The 16,026-nt window shown below is 43.7% G+C and overlaps 1 protein-coding gene across 1 annotated transcript in view; it reads left to right on the top strand.

The window, feature by feature from the left end:
* LOC144762748 (uncharacterized) overlaps positions 1-16,026 on the top strand; it is a 712,524-nt gene that overhangs the window by 538,889 nt on the left and 157,609 nt on the right. Inside the window, exon 18 of the mRNA XM_078648000.1 lies at positions 10,552-10,603. Coding sequence (XP_078504126.1) covers positions 10,552-10,603 — 52 coding nt within the window. The remainder of the gene's footprint in view (positions 1-10,551; positions 10,604-16,026) is intronic.

Here is a 16,026-nt window from a genome sequence, read left to right as displayed (position 1 = left end):
TAGGTTCACAATTCTATTGACCGGGTTGAGGGAAGTATACACATCAAATTCTACTTCCTGTGCTGCATCAATGTGGAAAACTTGCAGATGTCTTTATAGGCACATTTGAAGCGAGTGTTACATTTGCCTGTGCTGTACATTTTGTGTGTGTGTTTTTTATGTCAGTGAATAATTTGTGCCAGTGGTTTCCAGTGCTCAGCACCAGCGCTTGTCTTAAAGGACTGGGACGGACTACAGAATTTTTCTGCTGTGAATGGTTTGCCTGATAATTGTAACAAGCATTGGCATAGCCAATAGGTCTCACCTTTGGGACCATATAAGTGTGTAGCCATGCAACAGTTGATGTTGTTGCACCAAGGATATTGTGCTGCATAACTAAATACTTATAAGGTTCCAAAAGCGAGACCTATTGGCTATTGAAATGCTTGTTATAACTTTGCAACATGTTCATTAATTTGTTAGCATCTTAGAGCAGTTGTACTCATGTATTGTAAGTGGATGTTCTTGTATTGTATTGTAAGCGGTCTGAATACTTATTTGGCTCTTCTATGCTGCTCTTACCCCAGTCCATTCATGAGGTTGCCAAGAGCGTCACTTTGATTGCCCACATGGAAAGCGACAGTTGCCTCTTTCAGCATGAGCACCAGGTTGTATGCACTCTGTGTACAGTGCTTTAACATGGGGCCAGTTGGAGCAGAACCCATCTTTTAAATGAAACGCTGCTGGTGATGCAGCCGATGGTGGACTGAACGGCAAATAAACAACTATGTGTTAGTGGAAAAGGAAGTCAAATCAAAGGGTCTCGAATAAAAGCAAGACTGCTCCTGGCTGGAAACATCTATAGCGCCTATGGTTTTGAAAAGCAGCCTCTAGGTGTTAACATTCGCACGTGAGCAGCATTTTCTACATAAAAGGATCAGCACACGAACAAACCGCGAGAGGGCGTGTTGAAGGAAAGCGTGTGCTCCGACTCTTATTTACCTCATTCGACCCCAATGCACCTATTACAATATCTATAAACAAGGACCACCAGGGGGCGTCGGGGCGCTGCAAAAATCAGTTGAAGCATGTGGCGGAGTAACAGATACTGAAGGGCAAATTAAATACCAGCTAGGTTAACGCAGGTTTTTAAAAGCGATCCTTTGAATCCAGAGGTCAAATGACAGACCATAGACCTTTCAATTAATGGGTTGTTACTACAGGAGAAGCCTGGGGGTGGGGAAGAGGGGCGCTACAGTAGTGCCATTCTTTTTAGGTGCAATTTAAAGTCACCATCTGCCAAAATTAGAGCGGTCTGAAAAGTGCCAAAACCCGTTCAACAGTTGTCCAAAGTCCCACTCAAACATAAGCCTGGTTAAAACGGTAAAAGTACTTTCGCTATTTAATTTGTATTTCGTAACCTTAACAAGGTGGGAGAAAAAATATTTTCTAAAGATACCTTTTCTAACAAAATACGTGACACTGCCTGGTGCTCGCTGCTGACACAAAGTTCCTACTCCTCCCAGCCCCTATCTTCAGTCTCCACTGCTGGACCCTCCCAGCCTGGGGCTCCTCCTTCATGGAATTCTTTTGAATGCTCAACTTTTGGGTTTAAAGGCCCTGGGCAGGGGGGATGGGCTGGAAGCAATCTGAAAAGATAGCAAGGGGATAGGTGGGTGGGGGTTAAATCAACCTGATGGTCGGTTTTGGGAGGGCGGAGAGCCCTGGTGGCAAAAGAAAAGCCAATTCATGCACGTGATGTGTGGGCTACACAAGCTGCAACGTTTAGGATTATAAATCGTCCACATGGAGCCAACGTAGCCCCACCCCTCCACTTTCAGTCTGGTATAAGTGTTCTGCATATAAACCGTACAACCTCCGAGGAAGCACGGTAGTGGGCTGCTATCGCAGACTACTCGATTCAAACCAATGCCCGCCAGGCGATAAAGGTATCCATTTACAGGACAATTCCCAATACATGAACAGCCATATATGCCGAGGACACACAGCAAGACATCATTGGTAGCTAGGATCCCTTTCAGGAGGTCCATTTCCGAGGTTGCAAACCAGCGAGCATCCGTCCGCTGATAGCTACCCCAGTACAATGTGTACGTGTTTCACCGCCGGTCATGGTGCAGATTCTGGGGCTTCTGTCAACTCTGCAAAGGGCTACTACACACAGAAGCAGTGTGGTGATTAGAGAACCAGAGATGAAACCCCGAGCATAAAGGACTAAATTCCTCAGCAAGTTAATGCATATAGGGGACGACGGATTCCCCGGGGAGACACCCGCATGGAGGGATAGACCAGAATCTTTGTGATGTAGAGTTGGGTTCCGGCAGGATCGGCTCGATTCCTTAGAGAGAAATCTCTCCAAACAGAGTTTTGTGAGGTACAGATGAGGGGAATGGATGGGGTGGGCGAGGTCAGCTCTTTTCTGGGGTGGAGCCGCATCACGTGGCCAGTGGTGGGACCCTCTGAAGTCTCCCTTCTCCCCCAATCACGCATACACCACTAAGTGCTACACGCCACAGGAGCTGTGCGAGGCACGGATCTAATTGGCTTTAAGGGTTAAACCTCACAACATGGGCTAGGGACTTGTCAGCTATATAGGGGAGGGCTAACATAAGGCAAGACCCAGCACTTCACGGTGCGTTACAATATGAACTAAAAGACAGAAATTGTCTTTTAATTTTTAAAAACCCACTTTAGCGCAAAGGGGTGGAAATATCTTTAGAAGCGAAAACAGTTAATCAAGGATGTAAAAACAATCCTGAAACACCTGCGACTGCGGGAAAACTGAAGACGGAATGGTAGTAAAAAAACGAAGTCAGCACAGACGCACGGTAAGAACACATTGAACAAGCAGGGGGTGGACATGGTGCAAAGAATTACTAAGTTAGAACCAAAGGTGGGAAACAGGGACAGAGGTCGAGGCTACATCTTTAAATACCTGGAATGCTGAAAAGACTTGCACTTCGGCATCCGAAGGCAAGGGTCTGCTAAGGAGAGATCATCAGATTTAAAGCTACACACCCTTTTTGGATGCAAGCCATTTCAGAACAAGAACGGTGCCTTCTTTAAACATCCATGAACTGGGGAATAGCAAGGGCAAACAAACTCTTGGGGATGTATAGTACAGCAGGGGAGAATAGGAGTTTAAAAAGGCGCTTAATTATATCCATTACTTGGGTCAAAAACCTAGAGCCCAACATGGTTCAGCGTTCTAATACAATAGCTACACCCCACAAAAATAAACAAGAAATACATGGAAAACAAAAATGTATTAAACATGATTAAGTCCTTGGGGTACATGTTAAAACAATTACAAAGCACACGTGTGCTTGTCACAGTGAAAGCAAAACACACTGCTGGCACTGCAATCGTGTGTTTGCTGGCCCAGGAGTGGTGGGCGTGCATGCACTCGCAGCCTGCTCTTTTTGGAAGCACCTTCTTATGCTTGTGTCACGCCCCTTGCTCGCTCCCGCAAGTTGAATGCCGCCACAAGCACGAGTATGTGCTTCCAAAACGAGCAGAGCGACTGCTAAAGGTCCTCCTATGCAACGCATGCGAACTGCGTAGGCGAGACCAAAAAAATCCTTCTGGGTGGCTGCCTTATATGTCTTCTGGCTGGCACATCCTGGTGCAGTCATGTTCACGCCTGCCAGAACCAGCCTGAGCTTCCTATTGGAAAATTGTAACTGAGGGCTGGCTCAAGGTTAAGCTTGGGCAAGGCAGGCTGGAAAAAGCGCAGGCACAGGAAGAACTTTTAATTTAGAGCATGTGAAGAACAAATTAGAAGGGCGGACATTTTGGTCTCCTTGCTGCTTAACTGAAACTAGCCACAATACTGCCCCTAACTTACTTGTGGCCCACCGCAAACTTAAGTCAGACCACTTATCGGTAGACTGCAATGTCTAACCCCCCCAACATCCTAATTGCTGAGCTACAGGCGTCTGTCAGCAGTACAAAGGGCAGCTGTATAAGTGTTTTGAAAGATGAGGAAGACTGCATTTATTTGAGCTTGCTTCATGCAAATTTTGTTTTAATATCTGGGAAATCAACAGCAGAACCGGCTGGCCAAGCCATAAAACAGATCTACAAACAGCTGAAAAAATGCCCACACAGTGACCTGCCAGACCAGCCCTTCGGGCACTTCCTGATTTCCGGACCCTGTCACTCCACATTGATTAGACAAGGTCCAGTGAAGAAACATAAAATCCAGTGTTCATGGCTAATTGTAAACAAGCATAGGCAAAGCCAATTGGGCTGCATTTGGCACCAGCCTTCTTGCAATTCTTTTTTCATTTTGTCATGGTTTTTGCAAAACCTTATTGTTTGGGAATGATATGCCTGGACCGATCAATCTAAAAAAAGAATTTGGTACATGCAAAAAAGTTTATGGTCTCACAAAAATATACACAGTACTACATTACTCCCTATCACGAAAGCGAAATACTTAAACAGTCAATCAGTATGGCTCTGCCTGCAAGCCTCTAGCCTTTGAAAAAGAAAGAAAGAAAGAAAGCAATAAAGAAAGAAAGAAAGAAAGAAAGCAGGCAGGAAAAAGGAAAGAGAAAGAAAGAGAGAAAAAGAGAAAGAAAGAAGAAAGAAAAGAAGGAACAACGAAAAGGAAAAAGAAAAGGAAAAGAAAAAGAAAGAAGAAAAGAGATAAAGAGAGAGAGAGAAATAGTGAAGGGAAGTGATAAAGGGAGAAGGAAAGAGAGAAGGGAAGCGATAAAAGAAAAAGGAAGGAAAAAATGAACGAGAAAGAAGGAACAAAAGAAGGAGAAAAAGAAAAAAGTAAAAAGAGAATTGCTTAAAACAGGACAGTTCCAAATGGATACAATCTAGTATGCTGTGAAGCAGCAAGAGCCAGAAAACCAAAACATTGCAAAAGGAATTTACAACAGCATTGGCATGAGAGGGTATCTGATAATGTGCATCAGAAGCATCCTGTTATCACACCAGGCTCTAAAAACAAAGGCATCACTAAAGTAATCAAATTAAAAACAATAACTCTGGCACTGAATGGATCTAGCTTATCTGCGGTTGTGCTTTGTCTGAGAGAACAAATTGCAGTCACTTAAAGTGAAGTTAACAAGTGTCTTAAGTAGGCTGACCTACTGTGTCATGCTATATGGTGTAGTGTACATAAGCAAAATGTGAATGACACAACAACAGAGCAATGGATGAAGAGAGGTGGCTGAAAGTCCCTATAAGTAAGTATATTACACATATGTCAGTATAATTTAAAATTTCTTGGCTAATGCCACACCTAAAAAAGAAACTTTGCTTTTCTGAAGCCCACTCTTGTTAGCAAACATTATAGGTGCAGTCCGTTTCTAGTTCCTTCTTAAGGGGGAAGCCAATTGATACCAATTTGTTTGGAAAAGGGTTAGGGGATAAGAGCTTGGGAAAACTGTACTGTCCTCTCCATTTGGATAACTACATTTCAACATGTTTATTAAGCTGCACTGTGTGTTACACCTTTGGTGCTGCTGTTCGTTCGCCATAAGTCCACAGTCTGAACACATGCTTGCTTCTCAGAGGCTCTTTAACACAGCTCATGCTGACAATGTGCAGGACTGAGCAAGAGGCATCATTCTGAGATCTGAGTCAAATCGCATTCATTGTGTGCATGTGGGACCCACAGCCACTTATTGTTGGGAACCAGCCCTTGTTCCCAACAAGACTTTGGCTCAGAGCAAGACAGGGAAACTCTCACAAGGGGGAAAGGGGGAGGAAGAGAAATACAGAAGCACTGTGACAGAGTGAAAGCCAGGATGAAAAAGGAACCCACAAGATTGAGATGAGATGGGGCAAATAGTGTCTCGTGCAGGCTGAGGTGGATTCAAGTCTACTTAGCCTTGGTATTCGTCACACCAATATTCAATAGCTCTGGATGTGGGCTTCTGAGCAAACAGTTTGCCCTGGCGCTTGTGTATGTTTTTTACAGCTTACTGGTTTGTGTGTTTGACTGTGCTCCTATGGTTGTGTACGCATGTGTATCATCATCAGAAGCATCAAGAGACTGACCGACTTTAAAGGGTCCCACTCCCACGGTATACCTAACAAAATACAGTATCTCTTATAGTGGTGTTGTCCTCAATATAAGATTGAACATGAAGAGTTGCAGCCTTCTCCAGGACCTTTAGTACCAGCCATTGACAAAGGTCTCACCTATGCGTGAGCTATTGACTTTGACAATGTCTTTTAACCATGTAAAGCAGCGGGACCACCGTGCAGCAAGGCTAAAAGTTAGAAGAAAAGCACTATGGCATGGCCAGTGCTGGCTGTGTCATATCTTTTGTTTCATTGTGGCAGGTTAGAGCTGACAACATGTACACCAGTAGGGAGGCTTGGAGGGACAATAAAAGTGAGGGAAATAGCAACAGGCAGTGGGAGATAAAAAAAAAGCACAGCTGGACACATGTTAGCACTTTTTTTCTTATGATTGATATGGGCAACACAGACAATGGGAAGGTGGGAGGGGGAATGCAACACAGACATCAAAATGGTAGGAAGTGGCAGGGAAGAAGCAACACAGACAACTTGAGGATTTGAACTGGGAGAGAAGAGGCAACATGAACTTCTGGCGGAGGGATAAGAAAATACAGGTGCAATGATGTGCCCATCATGGGCATCCTCATAGTGATTATTTTTCTTATGGTGGGTGGGGGGATAACACAGACAATGGGAGGATGGTAGATGGGAGGGAATACGCAATACGGACAACAGGAAAGTGAGAGGTGGTAGGGGAAGAAGCAAACAGACAGTGGGATTGTGGAAACTGGCAGGGAAAATCAACATAGATAACAGTAGGGCGGGAGGTGTGAGGGAAGAAGTAACACAGATAACAGGAAGTGGGACAGAAGCCGCAACACGGATGACGAACGCAATAACATAACCAACTCTGGCCACATCATAGCGCTGTATTTCTCTTATGGCAATGGGGTAACACAGACAACAGGAGGGTAGGAAGTATGAGGGAAAAGCAACACAGACAACAAAAGGGTGGGAGGGAAGAAGAAAAATGACAACCTAGAAACCACATGAACAAGGCAGGGGGAGGGAAGAAGCCTCACATTCAACAGGAGTGGAAGGGAAGAAGCAAAAAAAGCTACTAAAAAATGAGGAACTTCAGGGGAAGAATAAATAAAAATAGTACCTCTATTACAGCAAAGCAGTAGAAGAAATCTAATCAAAATGAAGCAATCACTACTTGGTCCATGCTCCACATGAAAGAAAAGGAAGTGAAACCAGCATGCGCTGGTCAATTAGTAGGTAGCAAATAAGAGTGACAATGAAGCCAACAAATGGTAAGCATTAGGCAGTCTCCAAGCCCCTTGTAGTTACCATAGTCCTTTGCAAGCGATGCCGCATGCATGCTAAATTAGGCATGAGCTGAAGATATGTATGTTTTTGATAGACATGTAGCTTTGTGGATTGCATTTACAAAGTTTTTTTTTTTTTTTTAACGAGAGGGGTTATCCCTGACTTATTTGATTCCCTCGGAATTCCGTTGTCGTAAATATCTGAGATACCAATTACCTTTTTTTGTAATATTCAGGGATATTACTTTGATATACTCTTTAAAACATTGGAAATTGCTAGGATTGTGAGAGGAAAGGTTTTTATTAAGCTAACGTTTTTAGGGGTGTGCGACATTTGTGTCAATTGCTTTTGCGTAATTGCATAGAATTTCAGGATAATTACACAAAATGCAAATCCTTCATTTAATGCTATATTTTGGAAATAAATGCGTCTTCATGCCAGTTTTTGTTGTGAGGACTCATTTCACTGTAAAAAAAAAAATAGCACAAGAAACACAATTGCTGCAAACAACAACTGCTCACATCCTAGTTGTTCACATTACTCCCACGCTCCTGCAGAGTAATTTTGCCTCAAACAGCTTTGTAAGTGTATGACATACCAAGCGTCATGCAACATTCCTGAAATTACGCAAAGTTCACTAGTGTCATTTAAATTCTGCCCATGCCTTTTTTTTTTTACAATTTAAACGTTTTTTTAGACAACAACCTGTCTGCCGTTGCTTCCTGTACTAGACAGTGTCACAAAGCTTAGTTGGTCACATTATTGATATTATATCTTTTTTGTAATGGTGTGCGTTAATTTTAGATTTATGTCCAACAGTCCTGTGTCGTTTTCCTCTGCATGATATGGTGTGCAATCTATCAAGAGTTTCCATGATTTGAGTAACTCCTTGATTAAATTATTGGCATTATCAGGCTTCCTGGAGAGATATACTATCTGATAGAGACTTATAAGTGATTTAAACATTCCTACCCTCCATTGTTTGGAGACTTTGTATATCAATAATATGAATTAGGATCCAATTCAATATGTATCCTTTTTGGGGGAGTGGAGTACTTACAGTTTGAGATAACCTAATCTCTTGCCTAGTCCTCCATACATTAGTTGTTATGCGATCCTCTCCTTAATCAAACCAAAAGTTAAAATTTCCTAGAACTGATGTATATTAGCTAGCCAGTAGCCATCATAAGATGAAGCATTGTTTCCAGAAATGTATGCTCGTAAATTTATTTATTTATTTATTTATAAATTTGTAAAGCGCCTGGTGACCCGGAGGCATCCCCGCGCTGTAGAAGTGCGATATCCAAAAGGAGGGGGGGGACCGGACGATTATTTGGGGAATAAGAAAGTCTTAAGTTTTTTTCGGAAGATGGCGTGTGAGGGTTCCAGTCGCAAGTGGCGAGGCAATGCGTTCCACCCTGACGAGGCTTTGATATATGTACTTCCTTAGTATTTTTTTGGTAAATTAGCATGCAGACCATGTTTCGGTCACAAATTAATTTTGCCTTTTCACCATGTGTCGATTCGCACTTACCCTAACTGAATTACATATGTATAGCTCTAGTTGTGATCTGTGCATTATTCATACCCCACCTCCATTGTTGTCTGGTTGATCAAATCTAAGTATATCATAATTATATAGTTATCTGAACATGCCATCCGAAGGTTGGATCATAGTTGCTCATCCAACTTGCTAATGGTAATTTAATATTGATTTGCTTGTCTAATATTATGATACAAAAAACAGTGGTCCTAGACCAATATCTCAAAGAAAAATAATTTTTAAACATTAACCACTCAACATTTTGAGCTTATAATAATCAGCTCACGGTTATATGCAACCATTATCATTTGAGAATACATGATGTGCAAAGGACAATTACTTCAAAGTAATATGTATTTATTTTGTTTATAAAAACTAGGTTTTAAAACCTAGTAGGGCAGAAATAAGAAGAAAGAGTTGCTCCAAATAAAACGTGCAATGAGGGCGCTTGAGAGTTGAAAGAGTTGAAAGGAAATTCAAAAGGGAAGAAATTCCCAAAAGGAAATCAAGGGGCATATAAAATACAAAACTCTACATGGGACTGATAACAAATAAACAATCTAGGTAACCTGTCCAAACACAATGCAAATATGCACACTTTAGTTCACATAATTTTCAGAAATCCAAGGGATATATCTCCTTTAGTTGGAAGGGGGATGGTAGGGAATAAATGGTCCAGGTTAGGTGGTGGGTGGCATCGACGTTTCGATCCGGCTTAACGGCAAAATAGGGAAACTTCAAACTCAGCCATGCAGATCTTCCTCAGGACGGGGGCCTAGAATGGGGCAATTCTCAGGAGGTAGCAGGTATGATTCAAGCCCCGTTTGGACAACCGACTTATTAATGGAGTGTGGCACCCCGGGTTCCAACAAATTATGGCATCGGTTCCCACATGTGAAGCATGGTGAGTGAATAATCAATTGCAAGGTTTAATTGTTCAAGGGATAGTGGAGAATCAGTTCATACTCGGCAAAACTAATTTAGCTCAAAGCGCTGTGTCGACTCCCTCGCTCCAAAGCGGTTCATGTCTGCCGGCATAATGTGTGAGATATAAATGCTGGCAGGCAGGGTTTTAATACCACCTCGCCTGGTTTGCCTTTCCCTCTGAGAATCATGCCGGCCACGAGAAACGGTTCACCAATCCATTCAGTATGATACTAATAGCCTCATTTTAAGCCACTGTAGTAATCCACCATGGCATAGCAGTATACAATACAGATATGGGGTTTTGAGTCAGCTAAGGTGGCCGTGTATTGAAAATTATATAGCGCAATGGCTACTCCAACGGCATGTCCCCGTGCTAAGATTCCAGCTAACAAGATTCCCTTCTAAACTCCATCTGAGAGAAACAAGAAAAACCCCACTGGTCACAGATTAAATAAATAGTACAATTCCAGGGAGGGTTCCACTATAACACAAGGTTATTCAATATCAAAAAAACTTAGAGATACAATGTGTCATAAAAATTAACTTGTTATCCAATGAATCTGCTCTTATAGTATACTTACACTGATTTAAATACAGCGATTTATATTTGGCAGGTGACCCCGCTTTTTCGGGGCCAAAACGAGTATGTATTGTCTCTGTGTTAAGGCGGATTGATACATAATTAGCATATCAGTATATTTCCTTTATGTGTACATTTGAATTTATGTGCATTGACAGCGTAAATTATGTTTATTTCTGTGCAGCAAAAATTGATCAAGAAGCAGCAGAAAATTGTTTGGCAGAAGTACATGCAAGGTAAGATTAATGTTTACAGTAAGACATGCATTCAGTGAAGATACGTTCATCTGATTTTTTTGTAACAGTTTGGAGGCTATCATTATGCATTACATCCTTTAATGCTACTCATGCAGCACTTTAAAGACCACATTACATCATAAATTCCCTACCAATCCAGAACTAGAGCCATCTCTCATATAAATACTCCCTTTACGAAATCTTCTTCCTCTTTAAATTGCTGCTCCTGTTTTACTTGTATGGATGCAAGACTGATATATTGGTATTTGGAATAATACATATTATACAGTGTTTGATTCTTAAGTGTTATTGTTGTTATTGAGGTTTTTGAAATTCTTAGTTGTGTATAACTTTCCGATTTATGGAAACGGGAATTCAAGGTGATGTTTGTTATATGGAGTTATACTTTTATATATAGGATGGTTGCAGTGCTTTTAGTGTTTTTTGGTCCCAGTTAGTTAAAGTTTACAGATTTCATTTGAAGGCCGCATTGAAGTGTTATTTTCCCTATCGTAGCGTGCGCACATGACAGTTTAGCAATATCACTTGATTTGATAAGCGGAGCCTACCTTGGAAAGGCTGGTGCATGGGACAGCAAAGGAGGACCTCCGTAGGTGAGCGCGTGTTTTCTTGCACTTTAAAGGTGGTATGCTGGGCTCTAAACGGGCCGGTTGCTGGTTTTGACACACTGCACCTCGCACGTTTTAAGCACAAGTGTGAGCAGCATATAAGTAAAGGAAAGGTATTGGCGGATGCGTGAGTCTAGCTCACAGAAGATTTGGCCGGCATTTTAGATTGGGTTAGTCCCAACATTAAAAGTACATGTTAAAAGTACCCTCACCTTCCCACGAGATGCACAGCGACCCCTCACCCCACATAGCCAAGCTCAACCTGTCGTCTGCAAACGTTGTTAACTCTCACAAGCCCTTGAACGCCACCCTTCTTCAACCTGCATCTCCTAGTAACTCTACTATCTACACTATTCCGACTATCTCCTCTGTCAGAACCAAGCATCCACCTAAACCCCCTACCGAGCACCCCCGTATAAGTACAAGATCCCGATCACCCTTCAGAGCCCAAGTGCCCCCGTCACCAATACAGTATTGACAGAGATGCGCTGTCTGCTCCACAACTGCAGATCTGCAGTAAAACACAAACTTGAAATCTCCGATACCATCACCCATCACAATATTGACATGCTCTTCCTCAGAGAGACCTGGTTCAACGATACCTCCCACTCTATGTTTGATCTCCTATTACCCACAGGCTATTCTATATTTAGGAATGACAGAATTGACAATGTTGGGGGAGGTGTTGCAGTCATCTTTAGAAACTCCCTTCAACTTAAGGCTTCTCCTATCAGCTCCTTCCACACTTTTGAATGCCTTTCTCTTGAGCTTCAATTGCACCACCGCTCACCCCTCAGATTCCATGTCATTTACCGCCTGCCTTGTAGTGGCCCTTCGTTTTTGGAGGAACTCACTGACTTCATCAGCGACCAATTCTCGCAAAGTGACAATCAGACTTTCGTGGGTGACTTCAATCTCCACTGGGGCTTACCGCAAGAATCTTCTGCGAACTCGCTGGCCACCTTCCTCTCTGCAAACGATCTTATCTAACACTGCACAGAATCAACACACTCTAAGGGCTCAATCCTGGACCTTGTTATTTCTAAAGCAGGCATGCTCTCTATCACTACCCCTATTCATGTAGACTGGTCTGACTACCTCCTCATCCCATTCTCTCTTCACCTATCACACTTTATAACTCTTGGCCAACCTAAGAGGGATACCTCCTGGTTCCGCGATGCTAAAAATATTTATGTCGGTTCCCTATGTGAATCAGCTTTTTTATGACTTCCAAGGCCTGACCCGAAACTAGATGTTGACGAATTCACCTCCCCGTGCCTCATAGTCCTTGCAGTCGAAATCAATAACATCGTTCCTCTCTAAAGCAAAACGATAATGCCCACTCTCTCAGAACCTTGGTTCAACAAATCCCTCTATGAAGAAAGGAAGCAGCTAAGATTCCTGGAGAAACAATGGAGGCAAGCGCCCTCCATTGATAATTTGGCCATGCTTCGTTCAGCAAGATCCAAGTACCACAAGCACATCTTTCTTGGGAAAGCGTCGCACTTCAGAACTCTCCTTGACTCAGCCAAAAATAGACCCAAAAAACAATTCGATCTCATCAAAATTCCTAACTGCTCTCCCCCAACCTCCAAGTTGGGGGATTCTACAAAGAAAGCAGCGGATTTGGCTATATTCTTTGACGAAAAAGTAAAATCCCTTGTGGTTCAGGTCGCTCATCCCACCGCTCCAGAGGAGCGCAAATCCTTAGCCATTTGGCAGAACTTTGACCCCCATCTCTGAAGATGCCCTTCTCAATTGCATCCTCGAAACAAAGCCCTCCAACCATTCTCTGGACCCCATCCCCAGTGCCATTGCCATTGACTTCTATACCCATTCTCTTTCCTATTGGACCACTCTGGTCAACTTCTCCCTCTGTCAAGGCTCCCTTCCTGTCTCCTCCAAAACGGGCAGGTCATCCCTCTGCTTAAAAAACCCACGGCTGATGCGAATGACCTCAACAACTTCTGCCCTATCACTAACCTACCCTTTCTTGCGAAGATCACAGAGAGATGTGTAGCGAAACAACTCTCTTGTCATATCAAGGACAATGATCTTCTTGATAATTGTTAGTCCGGCTTCATCCAAAACTGCAGCACTGAAACAGCCCTACTGCAAGTGGTTGATGACGCGCTGAGGATGCTCAATTCGGGGGGGGTCCTGTCTTCTAATTCTCCTTGACCTTTCTGCAGCCTTTGACACTGTCAATCATAACACTCTCCTCAACACTCTGCAACAGAGAATGGGCATGGAGGGCACTGTGCTTAAATGGTTTGCTTCCTTCCTCTCTGATAGATCCCAAATGATCAAAACAGCGAACAGTCTTTCATCTCCTTTGGTGGTAGGTCAAGGTGTTCCCCAAGGCTCTATACTTGCACCCACATTGTTCAATCTCTATTTAGAACCACTGGGAAATCTCCTAAGTAAATCGGGGATCCACTATCATCTCTATGCAGATGACACTCAAATCTACCTCAAGGTTGCCTCCACTCACGATCTCGCCATCCTAAGCTCTACTCTCGACTCCATTCAAAACTGGATGTCAACTCATCAACTGATTCTGAATCCCTCCAAAACTGAATTCCTCCTCCTCTCCTCCTCACTCTCTCCTCCCCCGGTTCAATCATGGATGGATCAGATGAATCTGCTTAACAATAAACCCATCATTGTCGACAGCGCAAAATCCCGTGGAGTCATGCTCGACAAAAAACTCAATCTAATCTCCCACATCAATTCCATTGCAAAGTCTGCTCAATACCAACTGTGCCTTCTTTAGGGAATTCGTCACCTTTTCCCGGAGCAAGACCTTAAAACCCTGGTGCAATCGCTGGTTCTCTCTAGACTGGACTACTGCAATTCTCTTCTTACTGGCCTCCCCAAATTCCACTTGTCCCCCTTTAAATCTGTTCTCCATTCAGCAGCTCGTTTCATTTATGGGGCCAAAAGAAGCGACCACATCACACCGATGTTATCCACCCTCCGCTGGCTTCCCATCGAGGCTAGAGCTATCTACAAGACTGCCTGTATCACCCACAAAGCCTTGCACTCCTCCTCTCCTCGCTGCCTGGCGAATAAACTCAAACTCTCTGGAGGCTCTAGACCATCACGTAATGCGTAAAATGTACTGCTTGAACCTCCCACTTTCAAGAAGGAAAGATCGATGGCCCAATCCTTTTCAGAAAACGCAGTGAGAATCTGGAACTCACTTCCGCCTCAGCTCCGGACCACCACCTCCTCCCAGGCCTTCAAAACGGACATCAAAGCTCTCCTCCTCCAAAGACACCTCCAAATTTACTTCACGCCCTCTCTATTATCTGAAGGAAGAGCCTCCATTATAGGAAATCCTATTCTCCATGACTATGGAAGTGCCTTCCCAGTGTGTTCTTGTGGTTGGAGTGTTTGCCATTTATTGCAGTATTATCCTTGTACTTCTGTTTGGTACTCTTTCGTAACATGCACACGCCACTTTTCTCTTGTAACACACTGTTTGCTACCTCTTGTTTTTTGTTTGCTTTCGATACTTGCACAAGTGCCACCATTGCCTACATAACGTTTCTTCTTGTGCTTGAGTGTCTGCCATATATTGCAGTATTAAACCTCTAATTGTACTTTGTTTTCTCTTGTAACCTGCACACATGTCACTTTTTCCTCCTGTATTGCACCGTTTGCTACCTCATGTATTTTGTTGGCTCACAATTGTCACTTTTGCCTCATGTAACTTAACGTTTGCTTTTGTAATTTGCTCACTTGTAATTTTCTCCTCATGTATCATTACTGTTCCTATCGTGAAGCGCTCTGACGCCTTTGGGTAAAGTCCGCGCTATATAAAAACGCATAAATAAATAAATAAACGTTATGTTGCTGCATTTAACCTAACTGAGACACAATCTGTTCAGTGATAGTTACAGTGTCAGTTCGGAGGTTGAAAGAGGGCTTTGTGGTGAAAGTCAGGTCAGGAGTTACTTTGGATAGATATTGAGGGAAAAAAATGTGGGGATATTTTCCAATGTTTTGCCATAATTTTGTAGAAGGATTGGTCAGTAATATGACTGCGAAGGGAAAAACACTAGAAATTCACGAAGGGAGACAATGAGGAGATTATAAAGAGGGTAATTCAACATGAGCTTAAATCCTGTATTCAGGAGACTGTTGATAAGGTAATGGAGAGTAGAAAAAATAAAAAAGGTTCAGACAGTGAGTATTGGTCTTTATCAGAAGGTGGTTCTGATTGTGGAGAGAAGAGGGGTAAAAATAAAAGGAAAGGGGGCGTGGTTTGGGAGCCGAACATGGCGGACGCGTCTCTGTAGAGCTCCGCTGTTCGCTCCCGCCAGAGACTTAATCTGCCATTGATCCTGGTCCCTGCCGGTGCCGCTGTGAGTCGCGGAGACGGCGATTGTGCTGGGAGCGGGCCGGTATTTCGTGTGGAGTCCCGTGAGGCCCGCTCCAGCTGCAGGCGCGCTCGCTTGCTGGCCGCTATTGATGTACTGCGGGGCGGTGGCGGCTGGACGGAAGCCGCGCGCCCTGGTTGAGCTGTGCCAGGGCGCCTCATTCCCTGCTACGGTGTGCTCACCTGCCGCCGGTCGGGGGGCAGAGCCCAGGTTTTGGGGGAGGCAGTTGCATAAGTTGGTCATGGTCTCCAAAGAGCACACGGCCCGGGCCGAGGACGCGGAAGGGAGGGCCCGCCGCAGCAATATCCACCTGGTTGGCTTTCCGGAGGGCTGCGAGGGGCCCTTGATTGGCTGTTTCCTTTCCACCTGGCTTCAGGCGTTGCTGCCCGCGGAGGACCTTTCATCC

The sequence above is a fragment of the Lissotriton helveticus genome, chromosome 6 (assembly GCF_964261635.1).
Source record: "Lissotriton helveticus chromosome 6, aLisHel1.1, whole genome shotgun sequence".
In the NCBI taxonomy this organism is placed as follows: domain Eukaryota; kingdom Metazoa; phylum Chordata; class Amphibia; order Caudata; family Salamandridae; genus Lissotriton; species Lissotriton helveticus.
This window is presented reverse-complemented; position numbering and strand designations above follow the sequence as displayed.